The sequence below is a fragment of the Apostichopus japonicus genome, chromosome 4, assembly GCF_037975245.1.
Source record: "Apostichopus japonicus isolate 1M-3 chromosome 4, ASM3797524v1, whole genome shotgun sequence".
Classification (NCBI taxonomy): domain Eukaryota; kingdom Metazoa; phylum Echinodermata; class Holothuroidea; order Aspidochirotida; family Stichopodidae; genus Apostichopus; species Apostichopus japonicus.
This window is the reverse complement of record NC_092564.1, coordinates 11,574,409-11,589,149: the sequence shown is the minus strand read 5'-3', so window position 1 is coordinate 11,589,149 and position 14,741 is coordinate 11,574,409. Positions and strand designations below refer to the sequence as shown.

General features: G+C 36.8%; 1 protein-coding gene across 9 annotated transcripts in view; it reads left to right on the top strand.

Moving 5' to 3' along the window:
* LOC139966442 (uncharacterized) overlaps positions 1-13,391 on the top strand; it is a 35,232-nt gene extending 21,841 nt beyond the window's left edge. For all 9 annotated transcript variants that reach the window (XM_071969435.1, XM_071969443.1, XM_071969442.1 and 6 more), the window contains 3 exons: positions 4,716-4,789; positions 5,388-5,491; positions 8,160-13,391. In XM_071969435.1, the coding sequence (XP_071825536.1) occupies positions 4,716-4,789; positions 5,388-5,491; positions 8,160-11,784 (3,803 nt within the window). In that variant the 3' untranslated portion in view covers positions 11,785-13,391. The remainder of the gene's footprint in view (positions 1-4,715; positions 4,790-5,387; positions 5,492-8,159) is intronic.
* Positions 13,392-14,741: the final 1,350 nt, after the last annotated feature.

Below are 14,741 nucleotides of genomic sequence, written 5' to 3'. Positions count from 1 at the left end.
AAGCTTGAGTTCTGCAAGTAAATTCAACAAGTAAATGCTTGCTTGGTAGCATCCCTCTTGTTTTATAATTTAGTGAATTACATACAGTAGTTTCCAGTACAATTTGCAAAACTTTTCAAACTAAGCTGTGGCATAACAGTGATGCAAACCAAGGCAAAGATAAAAGAGGAACAAACAGCAACATAAATAGTTTTAACCATTAATGATAGCTAATCTTATTTTCTACTGGAACATACAGTACATACAGGATTTTATTCAACTGTACATATTTTCATAAAACTCTTAAACCCCCCCCCCCACAAAAAAAATAACTAATTTCTTTTGTAGACTGTACAGCTTTCAATATTTGTCACTTTATGGAACAATACTTTCAGTGAGTGGAATAACTAAACTTGACATGTTCTCCCTCAGTGATGAAAGCAGGGCAAAATGTTTGGTCATTAGGATATTTGCTATTTTATCCATTGCTATATGACTTTAAATACTGTGCACATAGAACTGTATAAAGGGAATTTTGACATAAAGTGTTCAGCTGCTCTATTTGTTATAAATTGCACATAAATTCATTAATTCTCACTTTTGCAATTCTTCAAAGCTGTTTCTATCACAACTCTTGCTGTTACTCGCTGAATTTGTAGCATAAGATTCGGTTAGAATTGGTTAGTACACCTTAAGGTCATCAATCACGTCATCACAAGTAATTCTTTGATCTTCTGGTACATGTGCAGACTGTCACCACCTCATACAGTGAATCAAAAAGTCAAACAAATATATTGCTCACAAGTGTATATACTGTAAGGTGTCTAACAGGCTAATAGTCACATCGGTTCACACATTTTATCATCTTATAGTGTATTCTATCACCTACCGAGCTTCCTCCATGCAATGAGATAAAATAAATCAGTTCATAGTAGTACTAAATTCATTATAGTAAACCTTTCCCTTACAACATTGTATTATAATTGTGAAGGTATCGAAGTAAGTTCTTCCGAAAGTGATTTAATTTACAGAAATCCTTCCAAGCTCTGAAAAGATTTCAAGACACATGTTTGTGAGTAAAACGTAGCATTAATGTTTGACATCTGTATAAATTCGCTCATCGCATTCCAAGTTAACTTTGGTACAGTATGTACATTACTTTATGCTTCTGAAACTGCTTCTGAAACTTTATCTTCTTTGTTTTGGCAAATGTGAAATAAATTGTGGTCAAATTGGGATGGGTAAATTGGTAGTGAAAATAATAATATTTAAATAAAATGAATTTGCATTCGATATGAAAATTAACCATGTTTTGGCTGCTCTCCTATGGTGTTCACTATAGACGGGTTATAACAAAGGAATTAAAGCAAAAATAATCATATTTCAAATAGCACATTTGGATCGGTGTTCACATTCAGTGTTTTAACCTTTTGGGTATCAGTCTGCTTGACTGCATTCACATACCTTAGTGAAGGTTATAGGTACCAGATTAATATTTTACGGGGATACAGCTTGCAGTTCAACTGGAATTTGGCATTGCTAGACCTTTAATTTAGTGGTAATTCAAATTTGTGTTCCTGAAACATTTGCCAAGCAGTTTGATGTAAGCCTTGAGCAGTTTTACTGTAAGTTGACTTCCAAAAATACCAAATTGAATTTTAGGAAAGATAGGACACACACAAAGTATTCCACATCATTTTCCATTTTTTCTTAATTAAGTATTTATTGATGAAACTATTAAATGATAGCAACAGTCTGTCTTGGAGGCTAATTATACAGTCGAAGGGACAGGACATTGTGCAAGTACAATTTTTTTAGAAAGCTTAATGTTGAATTGATTTTGATCTACCTTCGATGATATCCATTGCTTAAAGACCATAACAATGTACAGTCGGTCATTAGTTTGACTGGTCAATGACTGATCTCATTAGGGCAATTGAGCTGGGGGAAAAAAAAAAAATCTGTTTTCACTAGTTTATTTCAATCATTTAACCACAGAAATAAGTTGCATTTTGATGAAATGGTAACTACAGGGAACATTGACAGCTAAGCAAATTTTTCAGATGTATCAGGTTTCAAGGATTAATCAGAATATTGTAATTGCTAAAAGTAAAGCTATTGAAGAACATTTTCCCTGATGACATTGACATAACAGACCTCTATTGTGATCCACTTCCTAGAGTAAAATAGTTGAAGGTTTAGCCAGCTAATATAGTTTACATTCAATCATATGAAACATATCTCATATCATATTTTCCTCCATAATATAAATTTTGTATTGTCTGCCACAGGGAGGTATCCCTTGACATGAATCTCACAACTTTACTTCATAAAGCTATCCATTCACATTCATCCATGGAATAATCAAGAAAATAGCACATGTTATCGAAATGAGACAGTGGCACTTTCAGTTTATTATTGTCTATGGGGAATTACTGTACAGTAGTAGTTGTGAGAGCCTGACGGGCACACCATACCACAAGGCAAATGCCTGATGTGCATCAGGTAGCTAAATTGAATTTCATTTTCACTCAAATCTTTGTTAATGGTTTTGTTGACACCCTTTATGCAAAAAAAGTGCTTTCAAGGTGCAAGAGAGCTTAAAAATTTTACTTGAAATAATGCAGAAACATGCAATTTTTTGCTGAAGTGCAAATAAATGATATTTTGTATGTTTGTGTTGTGTTAAATATTTTTATGTAAAGTTCTGTTTAAGACTGTAAATACTAGTCACTGCTTAAAAAAACAACGGCTAGTCTAACGATTGAAATTTGAAAGCAGAAATGTATTCCTGTTATCTGATCCTCCATGTAGAAGCTGCAATTGATGTATACTGTACAACATTTGAGAATTTGTCCCTTGATGCAATGTTGGTCATATACTGTACAGTACCCTGTAGTGAAAGTGATGTGTGACTGGTCTGAGAAAAAGTAATTTACTGTCCTCAAAATGTAACACAGTTATTTATGGGGCTGGGTTTTTAACTGATATCCCTTTGCCTAAATTTATTTTTAACTTGGTGTTAATGTTACCTATCGCTTTATTGGGTAGAGGCCAATAGTAAATTTCTAAGAAGGTTAACAATTTGTGGTAGTTGTTATAAAATCTGTTGACCTCTATAGAGTTCTTTGCAATGTAAAGACATTAGGGCAACACATTTAGGTGAAATACTATATCTTGCTAACTTTGTTCAGGTGTTTAGTGCAAAATCTTTGCTGCTAATGTTGATTCTAACCCAGCAGAGTTTAATTTGGCAAATTTTCTGAAAGTTAATCAAAAGCATCAAGGAATTGATAGTCTGTCGTTAGTACTGATGAAACTTAAAATTTTACAGTACAGTAAGACTGTTTGTATGCCATATTGTGTATAAAAGTTTGAATCTCTAAACTTCATCTTCAGAGAATATTGTGCGTGACAGTACAGATCTTATAATAATCGAAACTGGTACAATTTGCATAAACTGCAAGCTACTGTATCGTCCAATATTCAGGAATCATTGCTGTGTTTGAAATATCTAAACCAGTAGTGCAAGTTACAATTCTCTCATGCATCTTATAATTAAGATAACAATATTAACATTTTAATCATGCCCCAAGATCATCTCTGTTCGCCTCATATGTACATGTCAGATTTTTGTACTGTAGAAACTGCAGTGTCTCTTTGATAGTAATATTCTTTCGTACATTTAAATCTCATACAACATCCTTATATAAAAATTTTATTGGACAAGTGATTAGATGTTCATTAGCATAAACTGCTGTTATTATTATTATTTTTTCTGGTGTCTTTCACATTAAGTACAACTTTTATGATTATATATATGTATATGTATATATGCTATCTTTATCCTGTATTTAATAGCACTGTGTGCATCTGCAATACTGTAGTTCCATAGTTTTCTTTCATTACTTCCAACACATAAGTTTGCTCACTGATTTATTAACATCCCATCATTTTCAAGCAAATATATTTACCTAAATTAACCTTGAATGCCTTTAGTGAAACATTCTTAAAAGACAAGTGGATTTCATGTAGAGTATGGATGTATATATGTGTACTGTATGTTTCCATACATTTCTTTGCAAATTACTGTGGTTATGTATACACCCCAACACTTTTGCTCAACCTTGCATGGTAATGCCGATGACACTAACCCTTTAATACAGAATGAGATTTAAAGTATTTTTGTTTCAGTCCTTCTTCCCTTTCTTGCTAGCAATGCACCAGTATAGTATAGTTTTCCATGAAGACTGTGGCAAATTGCTAGTTTGATATTTTTTTTTGTCCATAGGGAAATTCACTGCAGTGCATGTGAACTTCCTTGTTTTAGAGTGGCCATTACATTTAATGAATAAATGCTTACAGAGAGCATCCAATACTCCAAATGAAATATCACAAAAAAAAAAACCTTGAGGTGTGCGATTTTGTTTTACTTCCATGTTGTACTTTTTTGTGTTTTACTATAATTTTTGTTCCCAAGTTTTGTTTGGTTTTTATTAAGGAGTAGGAATGCTCTTTCTGTTGTTTCATTTCGTTTGGGTTGTAAGTTGCCAGCCGTTTCATCCAAGGGTGAGTATATATACTGTTAAAGTGTTTGGTGACGGCATTTGCTGACCCATAGTCCAGTACTCTCAACCTTGCACACCTTTCACATGCATGTACTGTGTACATCCTCAGTTCTCCTCCTCTAGATTGTGTCACCACTCAGTAATTTTCTCGTTTCTCCCACCTTGCAGGTGATGTTGAACCAGTGTTTCTGTCTCTAAATCAGGGTGATGAAGGAGACTCACTGAATCAACTAGCAGCTCAGGTTAGTTTTCAATTTCATTTTAGTGTAAGGCACTCAATCCCTTTCAGTGCATGGCTCAGATGTGGGAATGGCAAAGTTAGTCATCCACAAGTTAGACCTAAAGCATCACTGGCCATCACATTCCCATTGCACCAGTTATAGTGTTGTAACTTTCACCAAATCAGAACTAAGTCCCAGACGTCACCCTTACTGTTAAAAAGCAACCACATAAACAAGTGAGTGTTTAATGTAAGTTTTAACTCAAAGTTATAAAGCCTTGCTAAATTTGGGTGGGGGTAGGTGGGAAGGAACATGGATCAGTCATTTGCCCAAGGTTATCACAAACTTCTTTGTAAGAACTGTGCTTGTTCTTAACCATCAAATTGATCTTGTGCTCCCTACATATAGACAAAGCCACGTTCTAAATATACTTCAAGTAAATTTAACAGGAGTGTAAGTTCATATATTCAGCTATCTTGATTTAGAAAATTCAAGATACAGGCTGTAGGAAAGACATCTTCATATAAAAGCAATGTATAAATATGTACTTCATAAAAAGCCATTCAAGAACATTTGATTTACAGGAAATGATACTGTCATAAATTATTCTTCTTCATAGATACATGAGAAGTGGCTTGAAGAACCTACAAACACCTCAGAGAATGGTGAGACAGAAAATCAGCCCAGCATTGAGAAGGTATCTGATGGTTCTAGCAATATCAGGTAGGTCAGAGATCATTAGAGGCAGGACAAACAACTTACAATACCTAGCTATCAACCTCAACCGAATTATCATGTGCTGGTGCAAGCATTGCACTGGGAAAGTGCACCAAATCCATCATTGCTGAAACTTTTCATTTGCAATTTGATAAGAGATGCACACATTGAAATTTTGCTATACCACTAACTGTACTCAGTTAAAATAAAAAATAAAATAAAGCTAGAAATTTAGTATAAAGAAATTTGAGATATTTGAAAAGAAATTTACAAAGAGGACCATGAACTCTTTTTGTTTGAAGTAATTTGCAAACAAACATTTGACTGAAACAGCAAATTGTACTGGTAATGGTGGTCAGATTTATTTTCCTATGTTTTTACAAGCTTTGCTAACGGGGTGTGTTGGGTTGTTTAGCTGAGCAAGTTTATAAGGGGGAAAGTTCTGTATTTTAAAGTAAAGAAAGCGACTTTGACCATATTTTACAGAAAATGATTCTATGATAAAACAGTAAATATGAATCTATCAATATTTCAGGGGGATATCAGTATCATCAATGTGAATAGAATGATACTGGTAAGAAATCATAAAACAAATATTCTCTTAACCTTTCACAACATTACTCTGCTAGTAAAGAACTGCACAATTATTAAGACAGAGCTTGGAACTAATGTTTTACAATCCAAGACCATAATAGTTAACTAACTTAAATCCCACTTAAATCCCAACTTAAGTCCCATTAGCATGGTGCAGAGTTAAATAAAGAGGTATGTAACGCAACATGCTAATGCTACATTGTCCTACGCACATGGCTTTTTAAATACTAGTTTTGGGTGAGATGTTCTTACATGCATGGAAAAGTATTAGAAACAACAGAATGAATTTGTATGCTGATAATATTTGAAGCCTTGTAAGCCAACACTTATTTTTCTTTTTGCCTGATACATGATCCTAAAAGTCCATAGGCAAGGAATCTGGAAAGAGTTAAACCCCATCCTTAACATTTGGTAGAACATGAACACAATTACATTTGATTGCTGGTTCTGCTGTCATCAAAATGACAATGAATGTGTCTGAAATAATGCAGTGGCCTCTGATATCATTGCTTCAAACAGTCACAGCTTCAAACAGTTTGCATTTGTTGTGGTTCTATGTTGATTATACGAAGATTTTATGCTAGTGAAAATGATAAAGCGATCTGTCCAGTTGAATGGGATAAAGATACTTGTAAATAAAGAAAGAAGCACAACTTCTTCTCAAAAGAATACAAATTTCTTCCAATCCCACAGATGATTCAATTTGTTTGAAATCAAATAAATCATAACATAACAACATTTACATTACAGAGATTTTCATGCTAAATATAGTCAATGTAAAAGTCCCTAACCCATTTCTGGATACATTCTTGCATATGCAGAGCTCAGTGAACACAAAGTATGTTGTTTATCAACAATTACTTGTAAGGTTACTTTCTCCAGTGGATACAGTAGATAAAAAAGTTTGCTAAATGCTTTCATTTGTGTGCACTCAAATATAATAACGCTTGGCCTTGTTGACAACACATTTCAACATAAAAGCATCACTGTTTTGATTGCAAATGTCATAAGTTGAGACAATCTATGAATTTAATCTTTTCATCTTTTTCATCTCACAGTATCTTTGTTTTTGTAATTTCTTGTTGTAAACTTGTTTGCTTTTCACGTTTGACCAGTTATTATTTTTTTTTAGTGCAATGTTCATACATCGTCAAAAGTAGCCATTGAAGCTAAGTTTTTTAATCGACAGTGCATAAAGAGTTATTTACTTACTACAGTGGGAAGGGGAAGAACTGGACGGGTTGGGCCAACTTGCCAAATGTGGTTGGGGAAAAAGAAAACTTTGTTCAGCCTTGAATAAAAGTTACCAGTAAAATTCCATCAGTTGGTAATTGTTAATGGTAACTTACTACAGGAGTTCATAAAAGTTGTGAACAAGTACTAGGCCGTTTAAGGGCATGTTCTTGTGTCTTTGTGATCTATAAGTAATATTTTCTATACACTTTAAGGGCTCAATAAAATCAGGTAAAAGTGCAGTATTTTTATTCTTGCATTTCTCTCTAGGCTCTGTTTTACTATACATTGATTTCCAACATTCAAAGCGTATACATAGCCTACAACAGTTTGACAGAGGTTATGTAAGGGAGGTGTATACTAATACAGTAGCATGCATTGCCTTATATCTAGACTAGCATATGTGGTAACTAGTCTACGGCAAAATTTCTTGCTTTAGAATTTGACAGTAATTTTGTTGTTGTATATTATTTACAGTTTTCATCATTTGATTTTTTGCCGTATGTATTATAGGCCTATCACTATAGGCTTTTGTTGTGCACCAGCCAATGTGATTTCAGGGTTCATTATAGCTAAGTATTTTGTGTTCCTGTAGAGGTATTTTAACGTGCATGTTGTCATGGAGGAGTGCAAGGACGCAAGTTTTCTGAGCGGATGCAAACACTTTAAGATGTGTCCTGTGGGAAGCAACTTTAAATCCTAGTAAAAATACTGGTCTTGTTGAATAAATATGTGAGAGAGCAATTGAACAAACAAGTTTGATATAAATACACTCAACAACACCTTACCTGCTGTTGTTTTGGAGAAAGATGACCTTCATGATGATTTTATTTTCCTTGCCTTCTAGTGAGAAGATACCTGCTATAACACCAAAAGGTAAAACCCCTGGTAAGAAACAAGGGAAGAAGAAGCTGATGAAACCACTCTGGAAATGTGTTCCACCACCAGATGACTATACACCTCGTCCATCCGCTGAAGAAATTCTAGCTAATCAACTGATCAGTGGTGAGAAGATTGATCCAGATGAATCTCCTACTGAGAAGAAGGAGAGGGAAAAGACGAGACTAGCTAGAAAAAGGTTACTTGCTTTTGCACAAGGCCAAAGGTCACCTATTGTGACACCTGACAGGGAAGATACTCAAACTACTAAGCAACAAACTTTACCTGTAAATATTTCTGAGAAATCAAGAAAAAGGATCTTGCTAAAAAGAAATTTTCCAACTAAGGACAAAGACGATAAAGTCATTAAGAAAGAGGACAGTCAAACAAACACAGATAGTACCAATGATCAGAGCAACAAGCTAGTGTTAAAAGAAAAAGAGAATGTAGTACCTCAAGATGGTGAAAAGAAACCAAAGGTAGAATCTGTTCTCAATTTTGCAGAACGGTTACATGAGATTAGGTCAAAGGTTCCTAAAACAAATTTTGTGAAATCTGATTTGTTCCATCCTGCCAAATTAAATGACAGTTTACTTAAAATAAGTAATAATATATGCTTAAAACTTGAAAACACTTCTCAGGGAGATAGCAGCAACATCAAAGACAGTGAAACTGACAAAACTGGAACAGCATCAAAAGAAAAAGAAGGACTAGAACTTGATAAGAGTGAAGAAAGTAAAGAAGGTGATGTTAAAAATGATGATGATAATGATGTTCAGGATGAAGCTGAGTATCTTGCTGAGTTGGAAAAGTTCAATGCAGAATTGTTAGAGCATATGTGCAAGGAACAGACCCTAGGGGAGCCAGCTGAGCTCAAAACTGTGGAGGAAGGTTTTGTTGCTGTATTGAAGCAAGATTTACAGACAACATTGCCGTGGCCTCAATTTATGATTCAGACAACAACAGAAGAACCAAAACTTACATTCAGTGTCAATCCTTTAAAATATGAATTTAAGACCAAGAAAGCTCAAGGGGAGAGTGAGGTTAAGGGAACATCAGGTAAGAAGCATAAGAAAAAGAGGTCCAAAAAGAAGAAGAGGAAGAAGAGCCGAAAGAAAAAGAAGAAAGATCGAGGCAAAGACAAAGAAAAGAGTCCGCGAGATGCTGCTGCAGGCAAAGTTGACAAGGGGGAAGAAAAAGAGGAAGAGTCATCACAAACCAGGAAAGAAGACTCAAGCAGGAAAAGGAAACATTCTAGTAATCGAAGAGAGGATGATACCTCAGATGATGAAAGACACAGCTCCAGTAGGAAATACAAAGACAATTCAGATTACTCTGACTATGAAAGAGGAAGAAGCAGACACAGAAGTGGACGCAGTAGGTCAAACAGCCATTCTTCAGACAGAGACAGCAGATCAAGGTACAGCAAGAGAAGGAGAAGTCGCAGCTGGTCTGATCACTATCATCATAGTTCTCATCGTAGTAGGAGCTATTCCAGGTCTCCACGTTACTCCAGGTCAAGGACAAGGAGTTACACAAGGAGTAGAAGTCGGAGTTACTCTAGAAGAAGCTACACCAGGAGCAGAAGTAGGTCTTGGTCTAAGGATAGATACAGATCCAGAACCAGGAGCAGAACTAGGTCTCCATCAAGATCACGGTCCTATCTCAGGTCCAAGGCTAAACCAAATGTAGTGAAGGCTGGTACCGGTGCAAAATCTGATGCCTCTGGCCCTGGCAACAAAATGAAGGAATGGGTCAGAAAAGCATTGAAAGAATCAAAGGCAACTGATCCTAGCCTGAAGGTAACAAAGCCTTCGGTTCCTGTTGTTCCAAAGCCCAAGGAAAAAATCAGCGATCTCATTCAGACATTGCAGAACTGCAAGGATGCCACTCAGGAACCTATGGGCCAAGGGAAAGGAGTTGTTTTGACCCAGAGTAATACTGGAAAAACACATATTACTGGTAAGACTGTTGTAGAACTTGACAAGCCTAAAGCTAATAATGGAAGTAAAAAGAACAAGACAGAAAATTCTGCAGATAATGGAACTAATCAAAATGAGGCGGAAGATGGTAACCTAGACAAAGATAGTATGATGACAATGGACCCAGCTGAACTTGAAAAGTATCGAGATTTGCAGGAAAAAGCACGCCGTCATGTACAACAGCAGATGCTTCAGGCTCAAGGCATTGTCCCTAGCACTTCTGAGGAAGAGACAGAGATGGATACTTCTCAGTATGTTCAAGAACAAGGATTATCTCAGGAGCATCAACTCTTGCAATACATGTCTGCAGCAGCAGGCATGCAATCTGAAGTACACCAAGATGGCCCTAGGCCACAAGGTTTCATAGGTCCAATTCATCCAAGTATGCAAAGTCAGCTGTCTGAACAGTCTCAAGTTATGGTCACCCCGCAGACATCATTAGCTGAGCAGCTTGGTGTTCGTCTTCAAGGTATGGTCCCAGGTCAAGCTGTTGTTCAAGTGCCTCCAGGATTAAGAGCTGGAAGTCCAGCACCTGCACACCTTCTCCGTCTTCCTGTTTCCAGTCATTTTGGCCACTCTCAGTTAGGACTTCTTCAGATGCCTTCTGGGTTAGATGTGAAGACATCTACTGCTCATTCACCTTCTCCTGATCCAGCATCGTCTCCTTCTGGTAGTCATATCCTCAGATTGACTTCTCCAGTTGATGGAAATCATGGTTTATTTGCTATGCCAGGAAGTTCACAACTTATTTCTGGCCAATTACCAAGTTCGATGGCCTTAGCACAATCTAGTCCAGTTAGTACAACTGTTTTCCGCCTCCCAAATGGTATGTTGGTACAAGCAGCTGCTCCAAGACCGTCAGTCACCCCGTCTCCAGTTCCAACTGGCATAACTTCATCACCAAGGCTGATTAGATTACCAAATGGTAGCATCGCTTTAGTTCAGGGTACCCCAAGACTACCAACAGCAGCTGCCTTTGGTCAAAGCCTACCATTAGTCAGACAGGCCCTTCCGATGGGAGGTACCCCTGGACCTTCGATGGTTCAGAGGATTGCAAACATGCAAATGATGCCAGGTGCAATGGCTGGTGTTCCAGGGATGTCTGGAATGTCTGCAGTTCCAGGAATGTCTGGAGTTCCAGGGATGTCTGCAGTTCCAGGAATGTCTGCAGTTCAGGGGATGTCTGCAGTTCCGGGGATGTCTGGAGTTCCGGGAATGTCTGCAGTTCATGGAATGTCTGCAGTTCCAGGGATGTCTGCAGTTCCAGGGATGTCTGCACTTTCAGGAATGCAGGGTCTAGCAACTATGCAAGGTCTTTCCTCTCATCATGCAGCAGCAGCAGCAGCAGCAGCAGGGATGAGTGCAATACCAGGAATGTCAGCACTGCCAGGGATGTCTAGATTCCCAGGTATGTCCACCCTTCCTGGAGGAATGCGGCTTATGACTCCACAGTTGATGCCTAGAGTTCTCCCCCAGTCTATGCTAGCAAGACCTGGTCTCCAGATGTTCGGTGGCCAGCAGATGATTCGACCACCTGGACCTGGGGTTGCTTCTCTGCTGGGAAAGCCTCTTATCAAGTCTGCTGAAGCTAAGGGATCACCAGCATCATAGTATGTGCTCTGTACAGAAGAGGGGGTGGGGGTTGGTGGCATCTATTTGGAAGGGACCATTGGGATGGAAAAGGTTTAGATACAGTTTAGTGATACACAGTCTTATGAGAATGTATTTATCGAACATTTTCTGAAAGACTAACTTCCAGAAGTTGCTGGAGTACATTTTATTGCTTTAACAAATTCTTTTATGGTTTAATGCAACATAGTTCTAGTTGCAACATTAACTTTTCTATGTAAACCTGTAGTGCAAGTGCAATTTGTTTTCTTATTTTGTCACTAGTTTTTAGTATGTATAAACACCTAAGATGCATTTAATGAAATGTTTGTAACTGTTTGTGTGAAGTCCCCTGAGTTTCGATAAGACCTTTCCTTATTCAATGGGAACCAAGTACTGATGATCCCACACCTTTGAAACTAAGGAGGTGTAGAGGGAGCACTTACAAATACACAAAAGGGGAAATTGTGTATTAGTAAAGCTCTGTTTTTCAGTAGTTCTGTGCATGCCTTTCAAATGCATATTATTTCATAAGTTACAAATAAGGAATGATACCAATACATGAAACGTAGCCCTTTAGTGATCCATTTCTCAGAGGATGTGTCATTAAAGTCATATTTCTGTTCTACTCATACAGTTTGAACAGCGTCAAGTTTATCATAATAAATTGAAGATGGTCAAAATTTCTCAAAACTGTTTCTATGTGCCACTCTTGAACATGCAGGTTTATTATGAGTTTTACCATCGCAGATTTGTATGTCTCGTCCTAAATCATGTAATAGGCAGCATACTAGAGAAGTGTTTTGCACAACGTTATGTTGCGTTCCTCAATCCTTGCAAAAAAGTCACATTGTGATAATATTGTTATAGGGTGGTAGTTATCAATACGAAGAGGACAACATAGGCTGGCAGGTTGCAAATCCAATAACCAGGGATTTTAATGTTAAGGCATAACTCTATACTTGAGGTGTATCTATTCCTGTCCACCTTGCAAGCAGTTTCCAGAATGATGTGTCCTTTCTGTTCAGATTATGCTAAGAATATTTAACCTCAAGTGTCATCCCTTCAAGTTGGTAAGGTAGATATATTAAGCAAACTTTTAACTAATTTTTGAAATAGAGAGATGAATATTCACATGCCATGTTAGAAGATGATTTTGAGTATTATTTGATCCTAATATTCTGACAAATTTGGGGAATATAAACCCACAAAACTATTTCAGATCTACTTGCATCAAGCATAGATGAAGATTGTTGCTAGATTGTCTAGGGAAATCCTTGCTATGACTATCCAGCGACGCAAAATGTCGGTTTGAGTAATTTTCTTGAATGGATTTGCAGTAGCGAAATGATTTGATCCATATCAATATTTAATTTGTTTAGTGTGAAAATGTATAAATTATCTTAATTATGTTTGGTCATTTATCTTTCTGCGTAATGATTCAAGTGTTTATATATTCAGAGGATGGGATACTGCAATTGTCTACAAAGCCAATTGTTCCTGCTACTTAAATATGATTTGGCAGCATCTGCATAAATATAAGTGCCAAGAAAGAAAAAAAAACAGTTTTTATCTGAAGATAACTTGTTCAATAAATGCAGCTATGTCAATCGCAAACTCTTCTTACATTATTGTTAGTTACAACAGTATGGAAAGACATTGACCTCCTTACCCAATGTGTAATGATGACGGGAGTGGTTTCAGGTAGGGGGACCCCTTTTCTAACATTTATTTGAAACTTCAAATTAGTGGTAAACAAAATTTTAGCAATGAAAGGACATGATGGAAGAATGTTGTCTTAGTGCAGACCTTACTTTTAAAGCCGTTTTGTTATGCACTGCTTCTTCTGTAGTGGTTTTGGCTTCTATCCATTCTTCTCCCCGAATCTCCACTTTCGAAAAGTGGAAGGTACCAGCTGGTTAATTGTTATTACCTTGTGCACGTTTCTTTGCTTGGGTAAATAAGTGTTGTTTGGTAACACCGAACGGCCAAGCGTATTTTGCTTTTATCAGGAAATTTGGGTCACTCCATGATTTCCAAATCTGTTACCCTATCTCTGAAATAACACATCTAACAACGACGGGCATAATCTGATCGAAGTACTAAAAAAAAGTCAAGGCAATGAGAAACATCTGTTATTTTATTCCACCATAATAAATTACATGGGTTATTTGTTGGGCAATTATGAAATGATTTACAGTATAAGATTTTACTTTAATACGGAATCAGGAGGTGCGGGATGGTACACCCACCCCTCCCTCCCCCACCCCCATTTCGTCTCCACTCTGTAAGAAACTAAACATGATAACTAAAAGAATACATCTTTGTCGAACTACCATAGGCCTACTCAGTATGTTTGATCCAGCTTAGTGAGTGCAAGAGCCCTATCGGAATTGGTAGATGCCAAAGTAAGTAATCCTTGTAAACATTGTAACCCCAAAACGAAAGCTACAAGTAGCCTGTAAGTTCTCCCATGATTTCTTTGGTCAACATAGTCTGACCATTCAGTTTAATTTTGTGAACGGATCCAATAATAAACCAGAACTTCAGCAATTCATAAATTGTTATCCAGGCGATGAAATTTGCTTCAAAGAGTTGATACTCTTTTGTTTGGGTGCTTTAAACACACCCAATAGGCCCTTATCAGTTTCCACACTCTGAGCTTCACTGGGTTAACAGGGTATCACAATTCTAGTCTGCAATTGCCCCATTACTCTGTAATTTATACTAGATGGCTTTGGCATTAACTCGTGAAAATATTTTACAGTGTATACGTGTCTCATACGTTAACAGTTATTAAAGAGATGGTTAGTGGCAGAGCTGATTTGCTGGCTAAAAATTGGTGAAGAAAATATCCATTTGCTCATAATGTACATCTATGTGTCTATAGTTCAGCTAGAACGACTGTTCTTTATGGAATCTGGATATTGAAACATTTTGGCTACTGCTAAATCCTTACC